The sequence below is a fragment of the Brassica napus genome, chromosome A1, assembly GCF_020379485.1.
Source record: "Brassica napus cultivar Da-Ae chromosome A1, Da-Ae, whole genome shotgun sequence".
Lineage (NCBI taxonomy): Eukaryota > Viridiplantae > Streptophyta > Magnoliopsida > Brassicales > Brassicaceae > Brassica > Brassica napus.
The window spans coordinates 8,877,243-8,905,050 of record NC_063434.1 but is presented as its reverse complement, the minus strand read 5'-3'; the positions used below and the strand labels follow the sequence as shown (position 1 = coordinate 8,905,050).

The 27,808-nt window shown below is 34.2% G+C and overlaps 2 protein-coding genes across 2 annotated transcripts; one reads left to right on the top strand and one right to left on the bottom strand.

Annotated features, from left to right (window-relative positions):
* Positions 1-111: 111 nt before the first annotated feature.
* On the top strand, positions 112-2,451 carry LOC106444507 (protein phosphatase 2C 56). Its single transcript, XM_013885981.3, has 4 exons — positions 112-1,136; positions 1,206-1,496; positions 1,643-1,748; positions 1,841-2,451. Exons 1-4 carry the CDS (start codon positions 612-614, stop codon positions 2,197-2,199), a joined length of 1,281 nt encoding a protein of 426 aa, XP_013741435.1. The 5' UTR covers positions 112-611; the 3' UTR covers positions 2,200-2,451.
* LOC106444518 (plant intracellular Ras-group-related LRR protein 8) lies at positions 2,218-7,371 on the bottom strand. Its single transcript, XM_013885990.3, has 4 exons — positions 6,741-7,371; positions 4,195-4,364; positions 3,721-4,132; positions 2,218-3,278 (listed from the first exon to the last, which is right to left on the bottom strand). Exons 1-4 carry the CDS (start codon positions 7,026-7,028, stop codon positions 2,952-2,954), a joined length of 1,197 nt encoding a protein of 398 aa, XP_013741444.1. The 5' UTR covers positions 7,029-7,371; the 3' UTR covers positions 2,218-2,951.
* Positions 7,372-27,808: the final 20,437 nt, after the last annotated feature.

Below are 27,808 nucleotides of genomic sequence, written 5' to 3'. Positions count from 1 at the left end.
TGCAGAAAAGTTGGAAAGCAGGTGTCTTTTTCTGATTTTAAAATCTCAAGAACGAAACATCTCCCCTTATTACAAAAACAACAAAATAATTAAAAACAGAAGTTTTATAATGTAATAAAATAAAGATAAATAATATCTATTCAAGTAATAACATAAATAGCAGATTTGAAGGGATTATTGCCTCTGCGTTACCTATCTCTCCACTTCCCTTCCCTTCTTTCTTTCTCCTTTTATCTGTGAACAAGAAGAAAAAAGAGAGCCTTCTTTCAACTTCTAGGTAGTTGAATCTACAAACAGCATTAGCTGGAAAAATTAATTGAAGAAAGAGAGAGATACAATCTTTAAGAGGCTGTAACGAATTACCCACAACCCAGGAAACCCTGATAAATATTTGATCTTTCCCGGGAAAGTTTTGGTGTATCATGAGAATCTTGTCTCCATACCTTCTAATAAAGTTGATCTCTTAAATTTTTTCTTGTAGAAATCTGTCGAATTTTCGGCTTTTCTTCCATTAATAGATCAAACCATCTTTACACAACCAAACAACTAAAAAAAACTCAAACCTTTACAAAACATTTCTGAGAAAAAATCAAAAAAAAAACAGAGCATCAATGGAGGAAGTATCACCAGCCGTTGCTATGCCTTTCATGCCGTTCCCTGAACAGCAGATGGAGTTAGCAGGGATCATGTTGGGTAAAGGCTACTGCAACGGTCAATACTCGTCTCAGGATTCGGAGAACGGCTCGTGCTCTGTTTCTGGGTCTAGGAAAGTTTTGACCTCGCGGATCAACTCACCTAACTTGAACATGAAGAAGGAACCATCATCATCATCATCATCATCATCATCATCGTCTTCGTCGTCGTCGGAGATAGTTGTTGGAGAAGAGATCAACGGCTCAGATGAGAGATCGAAGAAGATGATAAGCAGAACAGAGAGCAGGAGTCTGTTCGAGTTCAAGAGTGTGCCTTTGTACGGTGTGACTTCGATCTGTGGGAGGAGACCGGAGATGGAAGACGCTGTCTCCACGATACCGAGGTTCCTCCAATCTCCGACAAACTCGATGTTAGACGGTCGGTTCAATCCTCAGACAACCGCTCATTTCTTCGGTGTCTACGATGGTCACGGCGGGTCTCAGGTAATCATCGATGGATCTCCTCTGTTTAATTCAAAGGATGGATCTTGATTGGTCTTTGTGTTTGTGTAGGTGGCGAACTATTGTAGAGAGAGGATGCATTTGGCTTTAGCGGAGGAGATTGCGAAGGAGAAGCCGATGCTCTGCGATGGTGACACGTGGCAGGAGAAGTGGAAGAAGGCTTTGTTTAACTCGTTTCTCCGCGTTGACTCGGAGGTGGAGTCGGTCGCGCCGGAGACTGTTGGGTCAACGTCGGTGGTTGCGGTAGTTTTCCCGACTCATATCTTTGTAGCTAACTGCGGCGACTCCAGAGCCGTTCTTTGCCGCGGCAAAACTGCGCTTCCGTTGTCGACTGACCACAAAGTAAGCTATTTTTCCGACAAAAACAGTTTGGATCTCTGTTAAGATTGGTTGTGTCAAAATGTTGAATTTAATTTAATTTCATTTTATTTTACAAAAAAAAAGATTTTGAATCGTTTTCTGATGTGTGTTTTGTGTAATGTGTATAGCCGGATAGAGAAGATGAAGCGGCGAGGATTGAAGCTGCCGGAGGGAAAGTGATCCGGTGGAACGGAGCTCGTGTGTTCGGTGTTCTCGCCATGTCAAGATCTATTGGTAAGCTTTCTTGTATTACTAACTAAAAAGAATCAATGGTTCTTGAAATAAAAACAATTTTTTCTTACAAAACATTATATTGTGTGTGACAGGCGATAGGTACTTGAAACCATCGATCATTCCTGATCCGGAAGTGACGGCTGTGAGGAGAGTCAAAGAAGATGACTGTCTGATTCTAGCGAGTGACGGTGTTTGGGATGTAATGACGGATGAGGAAGCGTGTGAGATGGCGAGGAAGCGTATTCTCTTGTGGCACAAGAAGAACGCTGTGGCTGGAGATGCGTCTTTGCACACGGATGAGAGGAGGGGCGAAGGGAAAGATCCGGCGGCGATGTCTGCGGCTGAGTACTTGTCAAAGCTAGCTTTACAGAGAGGAAGCAAAGACAACATAACTGTGGTGGTTGTTGATTTGAAGCCTCAGAGGAAATTCAAGAGCAAACCTTTGAACTGAAACCGAGGGTCCTTTTTCTTAATTTTTATCAATGAATATGGGTCTGTCAAAGAAAATACTTATAATTTGTGCTTAAATTATTTTTAACTAACACGTTATAAAATCATATGAGATGAATGTAGCTTAATGTGTTTTAAGCTATTTGTATCGTCCTAAAAGCCCTTTGTATTTTTGTTCCCGGGCTAATTTGTAATATGGTTACAATATACATTAAAACCTAGACATTTAATATTATAGTTTATCCAGTTTCAATATATTGCCATTATTGCGTATGAAAATGGAAACATATTTTACTTTCTATCGAAAATAATTGTCTCAGAAGCCATATAGCATCTCCTAAATGTATATCAGAACATCTCTTCTAGTCGATAGAAAATATAACTTTTGGTGGTAAAAGAATTTGCTCAAACAAATGTCTCATCTAAGCCCATATTTTTCTTCACAGACGGACTCAGGCCTAACTGGGGAAGATACTGCATAGCACGACTGAGGATATTTTCAAAATGCGATCTTACATTATTATTACATACAGACATGAATCAATCTACAAAGTCTATGTCATAATTTACAAATGTGTTTCAACAAAACTGAAACAAAAAAACAGCCACAAAAGCCACCCAAAAGTCTATGATACATATAAAGGAACGCTACAAGCAAAAATAGATACAAAGGAAACAACGTTGCATGCAAAAAAAAAAAAAAACAGAAAGTGTGAAGACGGTTTGGTGAATATAAAACACACAGAAGTAACACTACCTATACCTTGGAGGAGAGAAATACGCGGAGAGTGGAGACAAGAGGCGTCGAGGGTTGAAGAGGGACACGTGTCTTGGGGAAGCGATTCCGTCGATTTGGCGGTAATCGGAGACGTTGATGAAACCTTCCCTCTCGTCTCCATGGCTGTCACCGCCGGTTCTCCTTCCTGGAGACCTTCCCGGAGATGAGCTCAGGCCGTGAAAGGTCTTGAACTTGACCATCTTACCAATGCCCCAAAACTTCTTCTTTGTCGGAGTTTTCTTGTTAGATTCGGTCATCTTCTCGCTCATGTACTGCTTCACTGCTTCCAAACCATTTTCCACCTGGTGTATTATCATGAAACATAAGACTATATCACAAACTTTATTATATGTTATTAATCTATATATTCACTACGCTCAAGTTTTTTTTTTTGTAATGTTTTACCAAAAAAAAAGGAAGTTTCTTTTGATATGTTAATTAATTCCGTAGTGCATTAAACGGATTGTCTTAATTAGCGTTAAAATCTAACAAATAATTATATCCAAATAAATATCATACTTGCGTTTTCTTACACACTACAGATAGTAATGCTTGTGAAGCAATCTAAGCTCTGTATTCTATATTAATTTCTGTTGAATGCATTTTTTATATTAAAAATCGACTATATAAGAACTTTAAATAGATTGTTATTAAAACATAAAACGTCTCTTTTTACTTTCGCAAAAAGAACAGAATAAGTTAATCAATAGTATAGTAATGTAAGATAAATTAAGTTGTTCGTACCACTTCAAAAGGTGGGGAGACGAGAGGGTTACCCTCCACGGATAGCTTCTGAATCTTGCGGAGACAGCCGATGGAATCCGGTAAAACCTTAATTCCGTTATAACTAACGTCAAGCTCCACGAGAGATATCAATAACCCAACGGAGTAAGGCAACGTCTTCAAGTGCTGGAAGTTCTGGCTAACGTTAAGGACCTGAAGGTTCACGAGGTTCTCTAGATCCTCAGGGAGCGATCCAAGGTGGTTAAGCCGAGCGTCGAGCACACGAAGCGACGTTAAGTGGCCAAGGGAGCTTGGTAACACGATAAGCTTGTTCGAGTTTACGGAGAGCTTTGTCAGATTCGTTAGCTCGAACCCTATCGTGTCTGGAAGCGTCGTCAGCTCGTTGAAGTTGGCGTTCAGCTCTTCCAACGATCTGCGTTTTATAGCGTTTTAGTACATATGGATAATATGGTTACGAGGAAGGATTTTACATACCTGCAATCTTCGATAGTTTTGGGGAGAGCTTTTAGGTTGTTTCCAGAGACATTAAGAACCTTAAGCTTGGAAAGACATCCAATGGAGTTGGGGAGCGTTTTGAGCTGATTAGAGTGCAAATCCAATGTCCACAAATTTAACATTCTCGCTACTAGAGACTCCGGAATTTGCTGTATTAGAAACTAGATAAATGAGTCTTACAGCATAGTTTTAAGTCTTACATGTATAAAAGAAGGCTAGTGAAATGGATTAAATTCGAATTCGAAGGGTACATATATAGGAAGATGAATCATATTTATATATCCAATTGTATTTTTCAGATGGACATTGGAGACGTTCAAATTTACATGTCTTATATATACATACACATATAGTACTAATAAAAATTTACGATATAAAAATGTACTACTAGGTATCATTTAAAACCTACGACTACTATAACGACTTGTGCATGCTGTCCTAGCTGGAAAAAACTAACGGAATAAACCCTAAAAACTAATTTGATCTTTCTTTTTTTTCCGTATATTTTCTTTCATTATTTTAGTATTCTTTCTAACCCACTGGAGTGGGCGGGGATTTCAACCCATGAGAAGAGAGAGTTAAAAATTAAGAGAGAAGAGAGAGTTAAAATCTTATATATTAAAATAGAAGTCACAATCTTGATTTATGTGTGATTTTTTTAAAAAATGGACCATCACTAAAAATAAGTTATCATTCATTTATTACTAATAATATAGATTAATAATATATCATTCCTAATATAACATCGACTCTTAAAAATCCGGATTGGTTAACAAATTTACCTTGATTCATGTGTGATATTTTTATTTAGATCATCATTTAAATTTTTTATTAAATGTATTTCCTTAATGCTAAATATATAATCTTTTAACTACTTAAATCATAATATAATTTGATATCTTTTAATTTAAAATATATATATATATATTTAACAAATGTATTGAAAAACATTATAACAATATCTTAATTATCAAAAATTGTATATAAATAGCTGTAATTAGTAATGAAATTAATGTTATTATACATTAATATATATATATATATATACTCAGTTATCTTTTGTAAACATTATATTTAACTAATTTTACTATTTTATAGTTATATCTATTATTTTAAAATAAAACATTGTATTTAACTAAATATGATAAAGTTATTTTAAATTGATAAATTAATATATTTTATTTTCACAAACATTAAAAATTTATGCTAGAAATATAATATGTTGGTAGAACGGGTTAACATTAGTAAATTAGATAATTCATGTATAAAATTAACTTATCTTAAAATTTTATTGATATATATATAGTTATAATCTTAAATGAATAAACATAAAAAAAAATATTGATAAAAAAAAATCTAGTGATTTGAATTACGGATCATGATCATAATAATTCAATAAAAAATAATTTTAAAATATATATAATAAAAAAATACCAAATATATGTGATGATTTGAAGTAATCAATTAACTTACAGTATGAAAACTATCAAATTGTTATATTTAAAATAATTATATATAAACATTTAAATATATAAGTAACTTAAAAGTATATTCTAATTATGTAAAATATATATTAACATGAAAATTAGTACCTGCACGGTTGTGCGGATCAAAATCTAGTTTTAAAGTTAAAACTGATATTTTCTCAAAAAAATGTTAAAACTGATGTTATGTTTTTTTCATCAGTGGTGATGTGTTATTTAAGTATCAGACAATATATCTTTTGGCAACGCGTATTTATCGTATTTTATCTAGATAATATTGCTTCCGCTTCCCGGAAGAAGACATATTCAATACAGCAGAGTAAAATACAGAAGTAAATGTTAGTAAATCGATATCATATTTACGAATAGTTGATGGCTTGATGCTGTTCATTTATATTATATATTTATATATAACAATTTTGTAACACGAGTACTTTTCTTAAGACAAATGGACACTTGTGGCTCAATTGCTTATACACCCAAACGGTGAGTAAATAAAAGATCGAATATGCTTTCCAAGGTTCGGGTTGACGTAAACAAATAGGCTAAGAAATTTTATGTGCACGCTGCCAAGATGATTTTAATATTTCTGGAAAAATTTGCTTTGTTGTGCTATACTTTTGCTAAAAAAAAATTAATCCGTAAACCTTTTGTTTTGTTATACATAATAGACATTTAATTATCTTTTCTTTCATGAAATCAAACAGGAATCTTTTCAAAGAAAAATCGAACAGGAAATGACAAAATCCACAAATTAAGGAATACAACAAATCATGCATATGCAATAGGAATTTTATCTACGATCTTTATCATTTCTTTATTTTGTAGTTAGCAACTTAGCAACGATCTTTTTAATTTAATTAGAGCCAACCACAAATAAAATTCATTTAACTAGAGCACAAACCGTATTAGTTTTTTTAATAGCGACAGAAATGTCTATTTTCATCATAAAAAACTTCTTTCCACGGATTTTTAGTCAAAACTGAGTAATTACGGTTGATGAAAAGTATATTGATCCAATATATATATAAATATATATACCTGAATATTGTTGTTGGAGAGATCGAGTTTTGAGATTGAAGCTAAGTTGATAGAAGATGCTGAGAGGGAAGCCAAGGACATCCCGCTGAGATCAAGAGTCTTGAGATCCTGCGGGCGATCTCCTTCTCCAGCCGCAGCAGCTGTCGCCGCCGCACCACCATCAATGGCCGATACACTTCTCCTCGTCGTTTTCTTACGTGGAATATTGATTGGTCCCACCTTATTGAAATTCTTCATCATCCCCGTTGTCGTCATTGTCATCTGATTCATGTGCTCGTAACCCATCATATCTTCCTATGTGTATGGGCATATATTTATATACACAAAGAAGAACCCACAAAGCAAGAAGATGTGTTATGAAGAAAGAGAGAGAGAGAGAGATAGAGAGAGATAGAGAGGTTATGAAGATGTGTTATAAATGAGTTGAAAAGATATCCTACTTATATACAATAAAGATATCGGAGAGAGAGTTGAATATTGGAATGTAGGATATGTACGGATGATCAGAGAGGGCGTTGAAAACTTGAAATTTATCTCTCTCTAGATTTTGGTGTTGTTTAACTTTATACTAGCTAGTATCTGTTTACTTTGGCTCTTCCTATATATTTACATATCTAACATTTTTTCTATATTTGTCTTATTTAGTTATAAACTGAAACCATCTCCTTATGGTATTGTAATTATCAAAATAACATGCTCTCGAAACTAAAACGATATTTTCTATATATATATATATATATATATATATATATATATATATATGTATAAAAAATTTTAACATCCCACCTACGTAATATAAGAGATATAGAGCACTTCTTTTAATGAGATACTTAGGCATGGGCATTCGGAGTCCCAATCGGGTTTCGGTTTAGTCCAATCAGATTTTGGTTTTCGGATTTATCAAAATCAGCTCCATTCGGGTTATATAAAAATTTGGTTCGGGACCGGTTCAGGTTCTATCAGGTTCGGATCAGGTTTAGTAAATCTTCAAAGAACTGGTACAACCCGTTGTACTTTCGGGTTCGGATCCCAATCGGTTCTTCGGTTTAAATGTACCTGATTTATATCTACTTTGTAACTAAAATATAAGTAAAATCGGTTCTTTGATTTTCAAATACTTAATTTGTACTTATTTTGTAACAAAAACATAAATAAAATTGGTTCAAAAATAAGAAAGGAATATCAAATGTGATCATTCAAAATCAAACGAAATGTAAACATAGTTATTGATAAAAAAAACAAATAAATGAAAGCATCAAACGAAAACTAAATTTTCATGAAATGAAAAACATTATAAATGAAAACAAAACAAAAATCTATAAACTTCAACCGTCAACCACCACCTTCAACCATCAATATTCATGTAATAGATAATTATTTTTGATGTTCAATATATTTTGGATACATATTAGGAATTGAGATCATGTTTAGTATAACTTTTTTCGAGAATTTTAAATGTTTCGGGTTCTATCGGCTATCCATTTAGGTTCGGGTTCGGTTCGGATAATACCCATAACCCGAAATACCATAAACAAGATCCATTCGGTATTTAGATCGGATTCAGATCGGTTCGGATTCATTTTTTATCGGGTCGGGTTCGATTCGGGTTTTCGAGTTTCGGTTTATTTGCCCAGCCCTAGAGATACCTAAAAAATCTCAACGATAAAATATTATTATTTAATATATTTTTGTAAATTATTGAATTTTAAGATTTTTAAAATAGTTAGCCAATTATAAGGTGGTTGGAGAAGTTCTAAAGGAATTTTTATGATTTCTTATTTGAAAACTTATATCCATCATCTCTTTATTTTTAAATATTTATACATTCTTTTTGTTGAAATACTAACATATATGTATATTAGAACAACCCCTAAAGAATTTTTATACATATATGAAGACTTAGAAGAGTGAGTAATGGTCACAAAACATAAAGCTAAAGAATATTTTAGAACGATATCCGTTAGAGCTTTGTCAACAATTTCTACGACACTATAATACATATCGTTATGCGAATTTTGATTATTACGCATTAACTGATTAATATGTCATATGATATATGTACGATAAATACTTTAAAACAAAAGGATATGTCCGAGAAGAGAAGCGAAAGTACGGTCCCGTATTAGCTGTATGCCACGTCAGTAATTTGAATGAGTCAACTTTTCGGAAGGGTGGACTTTTATTGTTCATTTGAGTAATCCGCTAATCTCGCAAGTCACTACCCGATTTTCTTCATACATATTAAGAAAGAAAAAACAATCTTATCTAAGGTGGTTTTCGCTGCACCGTCTAATGTGTTTTTAATTGGTAATTAGTTTAGTAAACTGATCGGTTTATAAAATAAAATTAAGAATTACATAAATTCGATTGATCAAATGCAATTTGGATTTTTTGGAGTTAATCTTTTTTTTTAACAACTATTTTTTGGAGTTAATCAAATTCACGTTGCACGATTATAAATCTGGATTAGTGTATAATAAGGCAGGATATAGAGAAGATTTCGGCAGATTTTTAGCCGACCTTGTGATATTTTAGAGATATTTGATCTACTAAATTTGGTGAATATTTTCTTTTGAAAGTTAGGAAGCCACATGACTACATCGTCTACTACCACACTACGACATCTCCAACCCAATCTCAGATTCTTATATTTTAAAGTTTTATGTCATTCTAATCCAACCTCAAATTTTAAAATTATAAATAGTGAAATTTAAATTTGAAATTTTACTATTCACAATCTCAAAACTATTTTTTATTTTCTTTTTGATCCTTATAGTTATTTCTTTCAATAAATATTAGTAACTTTTATTAATATCAATAACTATAATGCAAATAAATAAAATTTTAAAGATTTTTTTGAAGATTCATAGTTGTAGTAATCAACTTTTAAATCTTCATTTTGAAGTTTTTGGTTGGAGATGCTCTAAAACAATGCAAATACAATATGTATGTATATACACCATCTATATACCACACTACTGTTCACTTAGCCGTCACTTTGCTTTAAAAAACTTCCGACCCAAAAAACAAAAAACCTTCCGACCCCCACAATATTAGCCACAATATGTCTTTCTGGTCTATCAATATAGGAATGCCATCAATATATTGTATTATCCAGTGGCCAAGCTAGTCAAATTTTCCACTGGGGTCAATTTGATTCCAACCATATGCTATAGCAGTCATATTAGTTTACTTTGTAACATTTGACCAAATTCTTTCAAAGTGAACTTCATAGGGGTCAAATGACCCCTTTCATTTGTGATGCCTCCACAACTGGCATTATCTACAACTACAAATTGATTATAATATTAGCTCATACGTACGTAATGCAGTGTTAATACTCATTGAAGATAATATTTTCATCTTTTAAATGTATTTGTGATTTACTCAATTCGGGTTATGTATATAATAGTTTTAGCTCACTATAGACTTGACGACTTTTTATGGTATTATATATATATTATCTATTTAATATAGCATTGTCTCAAAAATATATATACCCGGCACTGTTATTATAGTACGGCGGTTTATGTTTTCTGTAGTAGATAATCTTCTTATCTTTTTTTTTTTGTAACTGATAATCTTCTTATCTTAGTGGAAAGAATTTAAGAAACTAACCGTCTGACCTTTTATTTTTGTCTTTGTGAAGTACGTAAAAATTTGAAATTTGAAATTATATCATATATATAAAGTCTCAGCATGACCTCATATTCTGGGACCAATAATGATTTTCAAAAGCGAAAGATGGTAATTTCATAACCTTATATATATCAGTTTCTTAATTACACATTCTAACAAGTTGCATTTTTCAGTCAGACTGATCATATTATCAATGCAAATTGATTGGTGCCAATAATCTCATCTAAATATTACAAAACTGAACTAAATATGTAAAGGAAAATAGTAGGAAAATGATGTTTTTACTACACTTGATGAAGAGATACAAGTAGCCGAAGATGAATAGCGGTGGAAACGGTTGAAAAAAATAATGACATAGGCTGTAATTGGATTACTTATTTTTGGAATGATTAATTCCAGTAGTTCTATATTTTTTTTTTTTACCATTTAAGGTGAATAGAATAAAATGTTTATCCCCACAATTCTAAAAAATTAAACAAAATACAAAACAAACTATTTTATAACAATTTTGTTAAAAAATAAAAGGAATGGATCTATTTTATTTTTCTATTGCATTCCATTTATCTTATTTCATTTGTTATTTTTTTGATTCATCAGTTGCAACCATAGTGTTATATGCGGAAAGAGTAACCAACCTCCTCTTTATATAGTCTTTTCTGGATATTTAGACCTAATCATGCATGATCATGCACGTGCCTATTTTTCTGCTGTTATTCTTTAGTGGATCTAAACCTAACTAACTAATTTTCTAGAGGTTATCTATCGACGCCAAATAAATTTAGTTGCTTGCAATGAGAATTAAATACTCATATCATCTGATCTCACAAACGAATAAATCTGAGTTTGATTTTTTTTTTGATCAAACGAAATTGCATTACTAAGGCGGTTTTACACTCCAATATTGGAGTTCATTACAGACAGGGCGAGAGCTGATTTTGCCACGGTATCAGCTTCCGCATTAAAGTTACGAGAAATGAAATCAAAAGAAATAACATCAAAGTAAGTGGTAAAATGATAGATATCAAACATGATACCGAACAGTTCAGGTTGTGTCCCTCTCCTTTTCAAGAGCTTGATAGACAGCAAGGGCAACCGCCCGATGTACAGCAATAGCTTCCACCATTAATGCTGAGGAGACATGACTGTAAGCTTCCGAAACGTTTGACAAGTTCCGATCGTTAGAGCCACAGAAGATTCCACCAATACCACATCCTCCAGAGGAAGCATCCCAGGCGGCATCAACTTTACACACAAGTATCGTAGCTGGGAGTGACGGAGGTGGGACTGTCGAGTTGCAGTGGGGTCGAGCCGGCGAGGGGTTGTCTTGGGGAGGAGATTTACGTCCAGGTTGTGCATCATTTCATTCCTTTGCATCTGTGATACTTTTGAGAACAATTTCCTGAGCTGAAAAGGCTCTATTCTCAAAGACCAACTTGTTCCTTGCTTTCCATAAATTCCACATCACCCATGGCCATAATGGTGCGTTTAAACCCGTCGGTGGCAGTGAGACATATTGTTTCACCTGCTTTATGAGTTCGGGGACAGAGGATATGGAGCTTACAGGTCCTTGTGTTATCGGAATGAGGCTCCAAACTTCCTCTGCAATAGAGCATGAGAGAAAGACATGTCTGTCATCCTCATACCCGCCACACTTCTTGCAGTTGAATCGTGGAACACCTCTCCTCTCTAAGTTGGAGCTGACCGGGATAGCTTTTTTCACAACTCGCCAGATAAAGTCCTTCAATTTGGGGCTAGTGTTGACGTTCCAAATATCCTTCAGCCAGTGGACTAGTTCATTTGCAACCAGCGTAGGTCTGTCCAACACCATTCCCAAACCGTATCCAGTTTTAGTAGAATACTCCCCTGATTTTTCCTTGAGCCAAACCATTGTATCCGGAGACTGTGTTGAGCTTGTCTTAATGCGCATGATAAAGTCCTCATACTGAGGGATGATTCTTCTTATCTCTTCCAAGTTCCATTTGTTGGTGAGAGGACATAACAGATCCTTAACCAATAGAGATTGAGTAGCCATATGAGCCGGCCCATCGGTCGCAGGGGGGTATCAAAGGAGAGCCATGGGTCATCCCAGACTCGAATTGATTCGCCATCGCCTACAGCCCAACTCAGCCCTTTCCGCAAGATCTCTTTTCCAGCTAGGATGCTTTTCCATCCATGGGAGGCTGTTGTCGGTATTGGACAGTCCAAGAAAGATTGGTACCGAGAATATTTTTCCATCAAAACCTGAGCTAGCAGAGACTGTGGCTCCTTGATTAATCTCCAGCCGATTTTTGCTAGTAGAGCGTCATTAAACGTTTCAATATCCCAGAATCCGAGTCCTCCCGCGTATTTCGGTAAGGCCATTATTTCCCAAGAGACCCAGCACATCTTTTTCTTGTCCGGATTCGAGTCCCACCAGAACCGTGTGAGGAGCGACTGAATTTGTCTACACAAAGACTGATATGTGGTGTTTTTAATACCAATATATGTGCACTTTGAGCTCATTTTCAGTTCTAATTCGTGCTTAATTTACATCATTCCAGGTTGGGAACAGGTGAAAGAGTAAAGAAGAGAGCTTCAGGAAGTCAGATGTCGTTTTGAAGGATTCAACGTGGAACAGTCATTTAGAACAACCCAAGGGTTGCTCCCGAAGAGATCAAGCATTAGACTGCTCCCGATCATTAAGGAAACTTCCTATTCTGGGAGTTTGCCCTAGTTTCGACTTTCTCTTTCTCTTATTTTCCTATCACTAGCGCCTCCCTATAAAAGGCCTAGGGTATCGTTTTCTTTTACTCACGCTAGTTTTGCAAGAAACCTAGATTTCTCTTTGAATTTACGCAACTTGTAAGGGAGAAGGCTCCATCTCTCATTCTCACGAGAAGATTACCCTGAACCCTTGTCTTTCTACTTATTTTATATGCAGTATTATTCAGAAATCATGTCTGTGTCATCCTGCTTTATGATTGAGTAGTAGACTAAGCTTGCTTAGGGTTGTAGGGTGTTAGTCGCATGAACTGAACACAAATAAGTGATCCCAACTGTCTTCATTCATATTGATCTTACTGCCTGCATTGAACTGATCACTTAATGTTGGATCTTTGATTTAGTCCTCTAGCTAACCGTTAGGAGATAAGTTGACATATATTGAATGAGCTTTGTATCCCTAATCAGCGAGAGTAGATATTAGGGTATTAAGTGAACTAATCAGATCTCGCATCTAAAGCTTGCTATCGCGTCTTGTTCCAAGCGAGAGCTTAGGATTCAAGACCGATACGCATAGGGAACAAGATCACGATAGTGAGTTGTTCCAGCCGAGTGATCTGAGTTCTAGACCGCATTTCATCGCACTTGAATAGTTGTTCAGTTCTGCAATTAACATCCGATCATTGACCCTAAGCCAGCTTCATTTAAATTGAATTCGAATTACCTAGAAATTCTTGTTACTTTTGTCACAATTAATTCTCAAAACCCACTTGTTTCTCAGCTTAACATTGAACTCATAAGAGTAAAGAGTAAACTGGTCCTCTGGATTGAATCTCAAATACTACAATTACCACTGCTAACTTGACAGTAGCAAAGGTTCATTTTTAGTGTATCAAAGACACCGGAAGTTTGAAACAAGACATGGCATAGCAAGGCATTGCCGCAAGGACTGACTTAAGCATCACTTGTTTCCTGCCCCGGATAGAAACTTTGTCGTCCAGCTGTGTGTTTTTTGCCGGATCCTATCCAGGATAGAGGCAAAAATGTCTCGCTTCTTGCGTCCAAACTGGTCGGGTAAACCGAGATATTTTCCTACTCCACCTTCCAAGGAAATCTCCATTGTTTCCTTTACTCTTGCACGGATTGGTGCTGGTGTTTTTGCAGAGAAAGTAATGGCTGATTTCCGAGGGTTGATCTTCTGGCCCGAGACAGCTTCGTAGGTCGACAAGATGTTCATTAAGGCCGAGACACACGATGGTTTAGATTGACAAAAGAACATAGTGTCATCGGCAAAAAGGGGGTGATTAATTGCCGGACTACCCCGAACCACTTTCACCCCCGGTAAAGTTCCATTCGCTTGGCCTTTTGCACACAAAGCTGAGAGGACCTCCGTACACAGGATGAAGACATACGGTGATAATGGATCACCTTTCCAGAGCCTATGCGAAGGTCGGATGGATCCCTGGGGTGTTCCATTGATCAGGAAAGAATAGGATACCGATTCTATACAGCTCATTATCCAGGAGATCCATCTTGCATCAAACCCGAGCATGCCTAGAACTTCCTTTACAAAGCTCCACTCTATTGTATCGTAAGCTTTGCTCATGTCTGTTTTCACAGCCATCGAGCATTGCTTTGTTGCTTCTGAAGTCCGTAGAAAGTGGAGAGTTTCATGTGTGATGAGAATGTTGTCCGCGATAGCTCTACCCGCTACAAAAGCTGATTGTGTGTTGGAGATGAGTAGAGGTAGTAGCGGCTTCAGTCTCCTGGTCAGAATCTTGGCAATAATTTTGTAATGTGTATTACATAAAGCAATTGGCCGATACTCAGCAACTGATCGCGCTCCTGTCACCTTCGGGATGAGTCTAATGTGAGTTTTGTTTTGCCGCGGGTGCAGGTGATTCGTCATGAAGAACTCCCTTACGTCCTTAATCACATCATCTCCGACTATATGCCAATAGGACTGGTAGAATGTAGCTGAGAAACCATCCGGTCCAGGGGCTTTGTTCCCGTTTATAGACTTAACTGCATCTCGGATTTTCGAATCACTCGGTATAGTTATCAACGTAGCATTCATCTCCGGGGGTAACCTTCCTGGTTAATAGCCCCTGAATTTGGGAGAAAGAGTTGTTGCCATTTGAGGTAAAGATATGAGTGAAATAATCAGAGATCACTCGAGCTATGTCTGACTCCTCATAGACCACTCCCCCTTGAGCATCTTCTATAACCGGAATCGAGTTAATGATCCTTCTGGTTCTTGTTGCAGCGTGGAAAAACCCGGTGTTACGGTCCCCTTGCCTGAGCAACTGTATCCGACTCCGTTGATGCCAGAATTGTTCCTCTACTAGGTAAGAGCGTCGTAGTTCAGCGTTTAGTCCATCGATGATAGTAGCGTCTGGACTATCACTTGAGAGAGCAGCCTCCAGTAGCTCTTGGTTACGTTTAATGCTCAAATTGCTCTGTTTTTGTTGCTCCTTAATTAGCCAAATGAATGATACTTCGCCTGCAGTTATTCAACTTTTCTATAACCGTATCCAAAGGGGAGGAGTTCCAAGCATCATCAACTAGCTGAGTAACCTCCTCCTGCTCCGTCAAGGCTCTGTTGAACCTGAACATGCCTCTCTTCCTGGTTCTGTCCGAGTTAAAGTATGACATTAAGGGCCGATGATCGGATCCCTTGAAGCGAAGGTATCGACAACTACCCATGGGAAAGGCTTCTGCCCACGCACAGTTGCCCATTGATCTATTCAGTCTGGATCTTATGAAGTGAGTATGACGGTTGCCACGCCAGGATAGTTGTTCCCCTGTGTGCTTGAGATCCCATAGTCCGTTTTGCGCAACAAAAGTTCGAAAGGAGGTGAAGGAGCTTTCAGGGCGTGTTGGTCCTCCACACTTTTCTGCGTTAGTGAGTATGTCATTGAAGTCCCCGTGATCAGCCATGGATCATCTCTTCCGGTTCCCACTGCGCTGATTTTACTCCAAAAAGCGGCTCTGTTTTCTGCTGCCGGAGCTCCATAAATGAAGGACACAAAAGATGTTACTCCCTTATATACGACTCTGGTATCAATTAAGTTGGGAGATGATTCAAGCACTGTGATATCAGTATCATCTTTCCATAGGAGAGCTAACCCGCCGCTAAGCCCGATAGGCGGTACTGAAAAGTAATGAGAGTATTGGAGACTTTGTAGTTTCTTATTGATAAAGTCATCATCATTCTTTGTCTCCATAAAAAACATTACATTAGGAGCCATGTTCTTATGGATCTCCTTAATTCGCCGGATTGTCTGGACACTCCCAAGTCCTTGACAATTCCAGCTCAAAATGGCTAAGGAAGAGAGTTTTGATGGGGCCGAAAATCCATCCTACCTCTAGTAATCCCTGGTATAATCACCGCATTTGGTTGGCCATTCTTCTTTCGTTGCATGCTTGCGCCTGTCTTGCTTGTTCCTGCCTTATCACAAGGGAGATTTTTATCAACTGCGAGCCGTCTTTTGGTTGAAGTGGTTGGTCGAGCCACAGTTTGCCTCTTCAGGCTGGGTACCAGGATAGGGCTTCTAACGACACGCTTTTGTATTTTAGTAACTCTCCTCTTACTTACTGCTTTGCTGAGGGAGGACACTGGGATAGAACCTCTCTTGCTCGCAGCCTCTGAGATATCTAGACAAAGGCGGAGAGTAGCTGGGATCCTGTCAGGAGGGGGAGACTCAACTGTATTTGCTCGCATGATGGTGTCATTTTCGTCCATTCTGGTCTCGCCATGCTGCAGGCGGCCTGATTCAAAACTAGGGGTCCTTCTAGTTACTGGCTCCTCTGAGGTAGCTGGTTCTGATATGCGTTGTAGTGCTGATCTACGTTCTTTCGACCCCGAATTAGTTTCAGCCTGATCTGAGGAAGGTCCTAGACGGTCTTTAAGAGATCGAGTCGGAGTGAGCTCGTTGCTACGTGGGAGATCTCGTCCAATATTGTTAGGTGGAGAGGTTCTAACTGCAAGTCCTCCTGATCGTCCTCCCGATACTTGATGGGGAGTAGAAGAGCCAGAGCTGAGTCTGCTCTTATCTACAACTCTGTATTGCATTGAGGGGCGCTGGTTCCTGTAGTGAGCAGCGTTTGATCTTGCCGTTCTAGAGAGAATATAATGTTCTCGGTTGTAGCTGCCAGTTCTGTCTTTGTACCTACCGTACTCAAATCTGTTACCTTCTCTTCTAGGTTGATTGTAGCTATCATCAGCTGATCTTAGTGACAAATTGGCATTCTCAGGTCTACTATAGCCCCGCCTATCATCATGGCGTTTCTTTTCAGCTTCGATCCTCTGTAACGCAATACTCTGAGTGATGCCTAACTTTGTCTCCTTTGGTGGAGGGGCATTTAAAGGCCTGTAGGGACATTCAATCTCCTCATGGAGCAAGGAGAAGCACAAGGAGAAGCAGGTGAAGCAATGCTTCTCAATCTTCATATATTCGAATTCCACCTCTGTGATATCATCCGTAGGGAGCTCGATCTCCATCTTCATTATCAGCGGTTGAAGACCATTCACCTCTACCCAAATCTTTGCATCTTTTTCATCTTTGAGGAAATAATTCTCAAGCTCTTTTCCAATAGTGCGAATGATTTGTTCTGACCAGAAGTGGAGAGGAATACTATGTATCCTGACATTAAAGGAGATGTTGGATGGAAACTGGTCAGACACCGTGGGTTCCCATCGTTGTAATATTAACATCCAGCGCTTGTAATGATAAGGGCCTTTCTCTAGCACCTGGGTGAGTTCCTGTTCTGTTTCGAACTTGATCTGGAATTTATCGAGACCTAGTGCTCTTCCTACCACTCTCCCCTCAAGGTTCCAAACCTGAGCCATAAAATCTATTACCGCTCTAGGTTTTTGGACTAGGGGGTTTGTAAGTTTTCCAATGATGGTTAACCTATTAGCTTCGATCAGGTCGTCATTATTATTTGCTGGAATACGGACCGGAGGTTTCTTCGGAGGTAACTTTTGAGGAGCTTGCATTTTTCCTTTTTCAGATCTACTGAACCGTCGCGACATCTTGTAGTTGTGAAAGAAGATCTGGATGCTTTATAGCTTTTGGTGGGTGGCGGCGAGGAGTAATAACAAGATAAAGCTGATTAGGAGGTTATACCAACCAAGTCACCGGAGTTAAAGCTCACGAATATAATCAATGGTGAGGGAGTAGTTGTGATAAATGCTTTATCCTTAACTGTCCTTGAAGTAGTTGAAAGTGTGAAAAAAGCGTACAAGGTTATATCAACCCAAAGATGCTCTCTTCACCAATAGTTCATCCGTACGAGCTCCCAAGTTCTGCAGAGAGAGAGCTGGACATCGGTGGAAGTGGGGAGAAGAGAGTAGAGGCCCGGCGCAGGGTGACCTGGCTGACCCGCCGACTTCGTCGGGGGCTGAACCCGGTGAGGTTTCCGTCAGAAGCGGTGGTCGGTAAGGAAGGCTATCAACGGACCGTTGGTTTCTTCTGAATACGGTAAACTTTTGAAAAGTTACTGCGATTTACAGAGGATAAAAGACTGAAAAGGGAATAAACCGTGGGGTAAAAGGGAAAACAAGGGAGGGACCAGAGGTTAAAGACTTTTCTCAAACACGGTGCCTGAGAGCAAAATCGCAGGAGAGAGATAAATACATAAATCTGAGTTTGATAAGTTTTGAATCCGGGGTACTTAGCACATTTCCAACCCTATCGTATCACTCGATCACATTTGTGCTGTTATTGTATCTTCTGTTTTCGTCTAGACATTTAAGTTCTTTCGAGTTTGTGAGGTGAGGGACTAAGAAAAAACCGATCCACGATATGGTGGACCTGCGACACGATGAATTAGAAAGTTGTGTTTCATGGATACTTCGTATCCATTTTCCTCGTTTGGATTTTTATTAACAATGTCAATAATTTATTTAATTGAATTTTGTATGTGAGATACAACAAAACATTCAATATGTGTATATACTTGAACCCAAAAGCTAGAAACATACTATGAAGTATAAACTCGTAACTATCGTTAAATTATTATTCTTTTGATTCTAATTTTGTTTTTCTTTAGTTTACTAACTGATTGTTGTGTAGAAAATAAAAAGCAGTGAGGTGGGCTCAGGTGCAAGCGCCAACAGAATCCGCCGCTCGGCAAATTATGAGCACATGGGAAATGTCCATTTAAGTTTTCTTTCCTACGCAATCAATCATTGTTGTTGTGTCTACCTCAATATGTCCTCCTTCAGAAGAATACATTTTAAATACATGACATACCATTCTTTAACAGCTATGGAAGTTGACCGTAAGTTTTTAATATATATTTACGAGCACTTTTAAAATTATGTTAGTACTTGATAGGAGAGAGAGCTTATATATTTTAAACGCATATTCTAGGCTTGTAGTGAAGCTGTTTATCTATTGTCTTAGTCCATGGTAGTTAATTATAATTGATTACCCGTTGTCTATTTGCTACTTGCACTTTGAAAGCATATCTTGCTTGTAAGATATGCATACCTCCTACCCACGTTAAATGTATTTTAACCATTGCTTTCTCCTCCAGTTAATTAATAAATATCTTATTCCATATAATCTTAATACACACTACAAGAAAACACATCGTTAATGACGGTCAAAAACGTCCCTTTTATGTCGTTAACCATGATTTGAGTCGCATTTATAACATCCTAATAAATGTCCTTAATCGCGTGTCGTAAATTTTTTATGTCGTTAAAATGTCGTTAATTAGTGACAGATTTCTATGCGTGTTTCTTTTGTCCTTATATAGCGACAACCTGTCGTCACTAATATACCACTTATTTACGACATTTGTTTCTGATGCTAAGTAACAACGTACCCATATGTTGCTAATTAGCTTCACTTTCTAAATGTCAATAATTAACGATGCAATGCCTAAATGTGGTATTTTAAAAATTTTGTTTTAAATTATGTAACTAAAAACTTTCAGATTAAACCAGTTTACAGAAATGGAATTGGTTTGCAAAATAAATAATTAAAATTAGTTTATAAATAAAATCTGGTTTACAATTAAATTTGGTTAACAAACTAAACCGGTTTAAACATGAAATGGATTACAATACAAACCTAAACCTAAAAAAAAAAGTAATCTTCATGCGACTTCGTTGTCTTGCGCCGTCAAGGTATGCCTGGGACTGAAGTGTCGTCATTTTGCTCTGGTCGCTTCAAGACCGTCTCGCTTGGCGGGATTCCCAGCCTGAGGGGATTGAATCTCGATTGATAGCTAGAGATGGAACCAGAGAGTGAGCGGTGGAGATAGGAGGAAGTCGTGAGTGATGAGCGGTGGAGGAAGAAGAGCCGTGAGCGGTGAATCTAAAAGGATGAGGTGAGCAGTAGAGATAAGAGGATGAGGTGAACGGTGGAGATAGGAGAGCCATGAGCAGTGGAGATAGGAGTAAGAATATGGAGATGAGGTGAATGAGTAAGAAATAAAATATTATCGAAGTGTGGAAGGAGGAGAGAATATGAGATAGAAGAAGCTCAATGTGACAAAAAAAAAAAGAAGAAGCTCAATGTGAAGAAACTGAAAACAAATCTGAAGGAGAGAGGAGAAGGGATAGGAGAAATATGAACCATTAGATTAAAAACTAATCAGGGGTGTAGATAGCAATCCTTGCAAAAAGATATTGGCCAATAAGAAATAAGAAACTTTTAAAGATTCAGAAATAATTATAATTTTATTGCTGGTTAAATGTCGTTGATATGTCGTTTTAAAAACCCCAAATAACTGTAACTCATTTTTTAAGATTCACATAAAGAAAAGTTTACATCTTGCACACACTAATATTTCATTGTAAAGTTCGTATGCAATATCTTTTACACCAAGTTGTTGCTAATAATCGTAAAAATAAACGTAATCATATTTCGTATAAGTCTTATAGAAATCTTGGAATAGCTAGTGATATTTGATTTTTTCAATGAAGGAAAAAGGTAATAATATTGGATATATAATAGTAGGCTATAATATAATAACAAATAGTAAACATAGTATACCATGAATTTTAGATTTGGAGGTTTAAGACAAACATTTGTGGTTTAGGGATTGAAATTATCGTTACTATGTCGCTAATTACTAATGAACTAACGACGGAATACCATAATTATCGTTAACCGGACGCTAACTGGCGTCATATAAATATGTTGTTACTTGTTAGTGATAGTCGTGTGCGTTTTGACTGAAATTAACGACGAATAGTTTACGACATGGTCTTCATGTCATTAATATGTCGTTAAATTACGACAGTGTAATGACGTATACTATAGCCATGCTTTAGTGATGGTTTAGCGACATAAGGTTTACTGCCGACATTATAGTGTAGTTAAAATGTCATTAAAAACCGACGTTTGTGTATGTCGTTAATTACCGACGTATTAACGACGTATGTATATCTTTGTCGTTCATGTGTCATTAAGATGTCACTAATTTACGACTGTATGTTGATGTCATTAATTTCCGTCCTTAATGGACTGTTTTCTTGTAGTGACATGATAATGTTAAATGTAAAAATATATTGAATTTAAAACAGTGTAACTTATGCAGAAAATATACACCTCATTTGGTTGTATTGTATATATGTACTGTCTGTAAGAAAATTTCGCGTTTTCTATTTTTAAAACACAAAAATGGAGAAATCTGAGAGTGATCAAAAACACTTGGAGGGTGAGATGTAGAACTCCAAATGGTTGTGTACAAAAAAAAGTCATGACACGTTCATGACGATCGATTTTGGACAGTGACAATATTATTGGTCGGAACAATAGCATGATGTTACACCCAAAAAAACACAATAGATGATAACTGCTGTTTGGGATAGTTTGAGGGATCAAAACTGGAGAAATCTGAGAGTTAGCTAAACCTGAGATTTGAGGCGTGCGAGGCAATCTCACGTCAGAAACCATATGTTGATTTCCATCTGATAAGCCCCGCGTGAACTGTTGAACCTTAAGGAAGATGGAGAGACTTGTGAATCATGATAGAAGATGTAAAAGGTGGAGATTAGGGAAGAAACAAATTGACATGGTTTATGGTTTCAGAAATAACGAACATTGATCGAACCGTTTGGGACTCATTTCAGGTGATCTGAATGGGAAAAATCAAAAGAAAAATTAATCTTTACATAAACATTTTTCCTGTTGACTGCTATTTAATTCTATAGATAATTATTATATGAAAATCCTACATAATTTATGGTGTTGGAAGACTATAGTAGGGATATAAAAAAAAGTTAATGTTGTTAACGGGAAAAAATCCACGTTAAAGTGATATAAAAAATAGCCCACGTAATCTTAAACTTTTTTATAAATCCAAAAAATATCATGGGTCCAACAGGGCCCATGATTGCTGCCCACCAGCGACATAAAAAGACTACAAAGGAAGCAGAAAGAAACAAGTAAATGCTCTCTTACCAGTGATGTGTTTGCCGTGGTGATAGATGTAATTTCTATAATGGCAAATAGCATGTTTCATTTGGAAGACATGCATAGATAAAGATGGATAGAATAGTGGAAAAGAATCCCCTATACATTATTTGCAAAGTGATTTTGAAACATTTCATCTCTACGATCACTTTAACAAAATAAATATGACATAACATGCTATAATTGATGACATGGATTAATAACTAAATGTTGGGGTGGATAAAAAACCGAACCGAACCGAGTCAGACCAAACAACCTGATCTGCAACTGATCCAAACCAAACAAAACTCTATTATCAAATAGTTTGGTTTAAGATTTTCCCAATCCGAACCAACCGAACCAAAACCAATCCAAATCAAACCGAAACAATAAACCAATGTGTTTCTTTTTAATTATTTTAATTAAACATACTACCAATATACAATGTACTAAAATCGTAAGACTAAAGTCACTGTTAATTTTATTAATGATGTTGTTTTTTTAAAAAAAAAATTTTACTTTAGTTAACTTTAGTTTTATTGTGTGTTTTATAAACTTTTTGTGGTTTTTAAGGTTTTTGTTTCAGTTTTATATTAGATTTAATTTACATAATTAATTTTTAAGAGGCATTATAAACGATGTTTTTTTAATTTTCTATTTACTTTAGTTAACATTCATTTGATTGTATTCTTATAAATTTTTTATGTTTTTGTAGGTTTTTTTTCACTTTTATATTAGATTTAGTTTACATATTTTTTTTTCATAATCACCAACATGATGATTTAATGGCCATGCGTTTATGTTTAAAACATAATTTTCTTTAAAGAACTAAATTAGGAAACCTGATTGAACCGAACCAAAACACAAACCAAACTGAATACAAACTGAACCAAATACAAAACAAACCAAAATCGATCCAAACCAAACTAATTATGGTTTATTTCAGTTGAAAAAAAATTCTAGAACCGAATTAACCAAACCGAACCGAATCCAAACCGAACCGATAAAATAACCAAAGTGCCCACCCCTAACTAAATGTAACATGGACAATTAGATTTAATGATTATTTATATTTTTGGTAAAACTTTTAGAATATGGTAGTAAATTATACATCATCAATAAAGTAAATATATTCAAATATGACATTAAATAACATAATAAAAATATAATAATATTTTACAAATTTAGAAATATTATTATTTTCTATTCTTATAACTATACAATTGTTTTTTCTAAAAAGGATTTTCAATATTTTTACAATATTATTTCAATAAATTAATCGTAATATTATTAGCTTATTTTATATATCTACAAATTTAATAAATATTATTTAGTTATACTCTTTAATAATTATACAACTTAATTTTTTATTAATTTTATCCAAAATGATTTAATATATTTTATCCAAAAGAAATAGAGAAAAATATATAAGATTATAATTTTAAATATATACATATCTATTTTAAATACATTTAAAATTAAAAAAAAATATTTATTTTATCTTAATTTTATGTTCAATTAAATAAATTTTTTTATTTAAATATTGAAAAGAAAATAATGAAATAGAAAAAATAATAATTTTAAAAAAATAATTTTTTTGTCACTACACATGGACATGGTGCAGAAAAACACATAGTACATTATATATGTAACTAGGTGATTTACCTACCCTCATGCATGGATATAAATATTTTCTAAAACTAAAATATAATATTTATTAATATTTTTTGTATAATTTTATGTTTGTTAGTTAAAATTTCTATTTATGAGTTATTTTGTTGCAATGTTTTGGTATAGTTGGTTAATTATGATTCATATTGTTATTATGACTGTAATTTATACTTTGATTATAGGGCAATTCTCTTAATTAGACAATTATCAAGTTTTTATCACAAAAATAAACCATAAGGAGGAAAATGACCAAAATATTTCATTTAATAGGTGAAATGACCCTAATATCCTAGATATATAAAAAAATTAAAAAATTTTAAAAAATTTAAAAAATAATTTTTTTATAGTTTTAGATTATATGTTTTCAAATTCAAACTTTTTTATAAATTTTTTTACGATTTGTTTTTTTTTTTAATTTTCTTTTTTGTAATTCGAAAATACTTTTTGAAACTATTTTTAAAATTTTTATTTTCAAATTTTTAATATTTATTTTATAAAATTTTAAATTTCAATCCTAAATCTTCACCCTTTAACTCTAAACCTTAATGTTTGGATTAGTTAACCCTAAGGGTATAAATATACATTTGCCTCTTTAATGAAACATTTTGGTTATTTTGATCTTTAGAGTCTATATTTGTACATAAATTTTTTTAGTGTTATCCTATAGTATTTCTCTTGATTATATTAATTAATTATTTTGGAGGTTCATTAATTTTTGAAAATCCACTAATCACTTGCAATTTCAAATACCAATGTAATCAATAATTTGATTAACAATTTAAAATTATTTAGTTATTAACTTACATTGTATCTCTTAGTGTAATATCGATTTTGAAGTGGCTTTTTCTTAGCATTAGGATTTTGTAAAAGTCTAAGACTAACAATTTGTTTTATTATATCTGCGTAAGAGAAATATAAGAATAAACGTTTTTGAAATAAAACACTTCAAATAGCAGAAAATTCAGGTATATAAAAGAAAAGCTTACCAACTAACAAATTCTTGTTGATGTTTCGAGTTATAAAATATGTAAAATTGGTATAATATTTTCTGCATCTCTATTGGAAACTTTTCTTAGACATCCATATAAACAGTTCAATAAAAACATATATTAAACGGTATGGAGTGGTCCTAAAATCACCAGAGTAAGAAAATGATTTTAAGTGTTTTAAACTTTTAATAGTTTTTTATTTCCTTTCTGCTAATTTATTGTTGAATTTAATAACCCAATTGTCACCTTCTACTATTGCATAAATATGATTCTTTGAATAATTGAAGAACTAAGCTGTTATTTAAAAAAAAATAGAAACTATAAGTTAGGAGTTTCATAGAATTGAAGAATTAAGCTATAATTTATGTAATTGCAGGATTAGCAGAACTTACAAATTTAAAGTTTAAAAATACCTCATATTTAATCAAACAATCACACTATAAATAGTTCAGTTGAGATATTTTTTTTTACCAAAGCCTCATGGTATTTATTTTCATCTTGCATGTATACAAAGATGGATAAAATTCTCTGATATTAAATATAATAGTAGTTTTCGACAAAAATACATATTATTTATGAATAAGTTAGATTCTAAGATATAGATAAATTTGTTGATGGTTTAAATTTGAAAGAATTGATTGTTTGATTATATAGATACTAGTGTTCTCCCGTGCTATGAACGGATCAATTTCACTGTTTATTAAATTACTTGATCACGAATTAATTATATCTTTCACTAAAAATTATTATTCTAGTCAAATATTCGACAAAAATGATAAGAGATGGCTGCACTCGAACTAAGAAGTTGCATTTAGCTAGAAAATTTTTATCACCTTTCTCTAGGATTCATCATCTTCCCAGTTCTGAAGATCCCTATTATTTTTTTGTACTGGCTACGCTTATTATTCTATTTTCATCTAAAGATGATTCATGATTCTCTATTTTGATGAAAAATCTCTAGAAGCATTAGTTGTTTTTGTATCCCTTTCCCCCTTCCTCACTAACAATTAAGATCTTTATACTTTCTCTACTCTCTACTCTGTCTCTTGATATGGCAATCTAAAGTTGACCTTGAATGAAAAACAGTTCTAGAAAATATATTCCAACACGATGAACTCTGACCTTGGCTAAAATAGATGTAAGAACTTAAAGATATTATACGTACTATTAGAATAATAGATTGGTAACATATGATATAGTATTGTTGGTATTTTTAGGGCTATTTAGCAAGAATGTGGGGTTTCATGCGTGTTACAAGTGTGAACAGATTGTGTTTCCAACATAGTACAGTAAAAACTCTATAAATTAGTAATGTTAGGATTGTAATATTTTATTAATTTATAAAGTTATTAATTTACAAAAAAAATTATTTTTAGATTTTTCCTGTTTTTGAATATTTTTACTTATAAAATAAGAAATAGATGATTTTACTATATGTACATTAATAAATTTTAGAAATTAGACTTTCATATCATTTTACTACATTATTTGATGTATACTTTTATGTTTCATAGAATTCAAATGTGATTTCCGATATAATTTTACTAAATATTATCAAAATATATTAACATTTTAAGAAAAATAGCGATAAATTCATTGTGAATATAAAACCAAAAATATAATGTGTAGTTTGTAATTATATAAAATGTATATATCTTATAATTTTAATGGTACCATATATTTACATAGAACTTTCTAAAAAAAATATATCTTATTATTTTATCGATATGTATACCCAACTCAAGGCCAGAAAATTTTAACAGTTTACAGTGTTTATTAATTTACCAAGTATTAATTTATAGAATTTTACTGTACCATGTATGTTCCTTTTGAAATACTAAAACTAATGCAAAAGATAGTAATTTCGTAAATAAGGCAAAAAACATATCTGTAAATACTCAATTTATAGATACAAAATAACATTTGTGTTGATAAGCATCAATATTTGATAATAGAGAAGATATAAAATATAAACAAAGAGTAAACTAAAAGATCAAAAAATTATATAGAAGAAGAAAACCGTTTGAAATCATGATTAACTAATTTTGAACGTGGATTCTGAGACAATTTAAGTTAGAGTTGCTGGAAATTAGAGACGAAAATTTTGTTTAAAATAAATTTTATTTTTGGTTTTCATAAAACATATTCCATATGTCAAAATTTAATTGCTCAAGTGACCTGTGCTTTAATATATAAAAGATAATGACATTCAAATAGTATTAGGATTGATAATTTATAGACTAAGAGTTTTTTGTTATCATTAAGAGATTTTTTATAAACAAGAAATTTTATAATTATTAAAATTATAATAAAATAGTATTTTGAAATTATAAATAATTAAAAAAAAATTTTAAATCTACCTAACTACTGTGCTTTCTTTTTTTAATCAAGAAAATGAGATACTAGATATCTTAATATCCTAATAAAATTTTAAGTAATGTGATTTAGGAAATAGATACGAAGAAAATCTTTGTAAAATTGGAATATATATAATAGGAAATTCGTTTTTGCTAAGTAGGAAAATTAATATATCTATTAAAGTGATTTTAAAAAACTTATTAAAAAATAGAAAAATTAGTAATGGCAATCATGTAAAATAAATTTAATTCATCAAGGTTATCTTTGTAATTAACCATCATAAGAATTAACC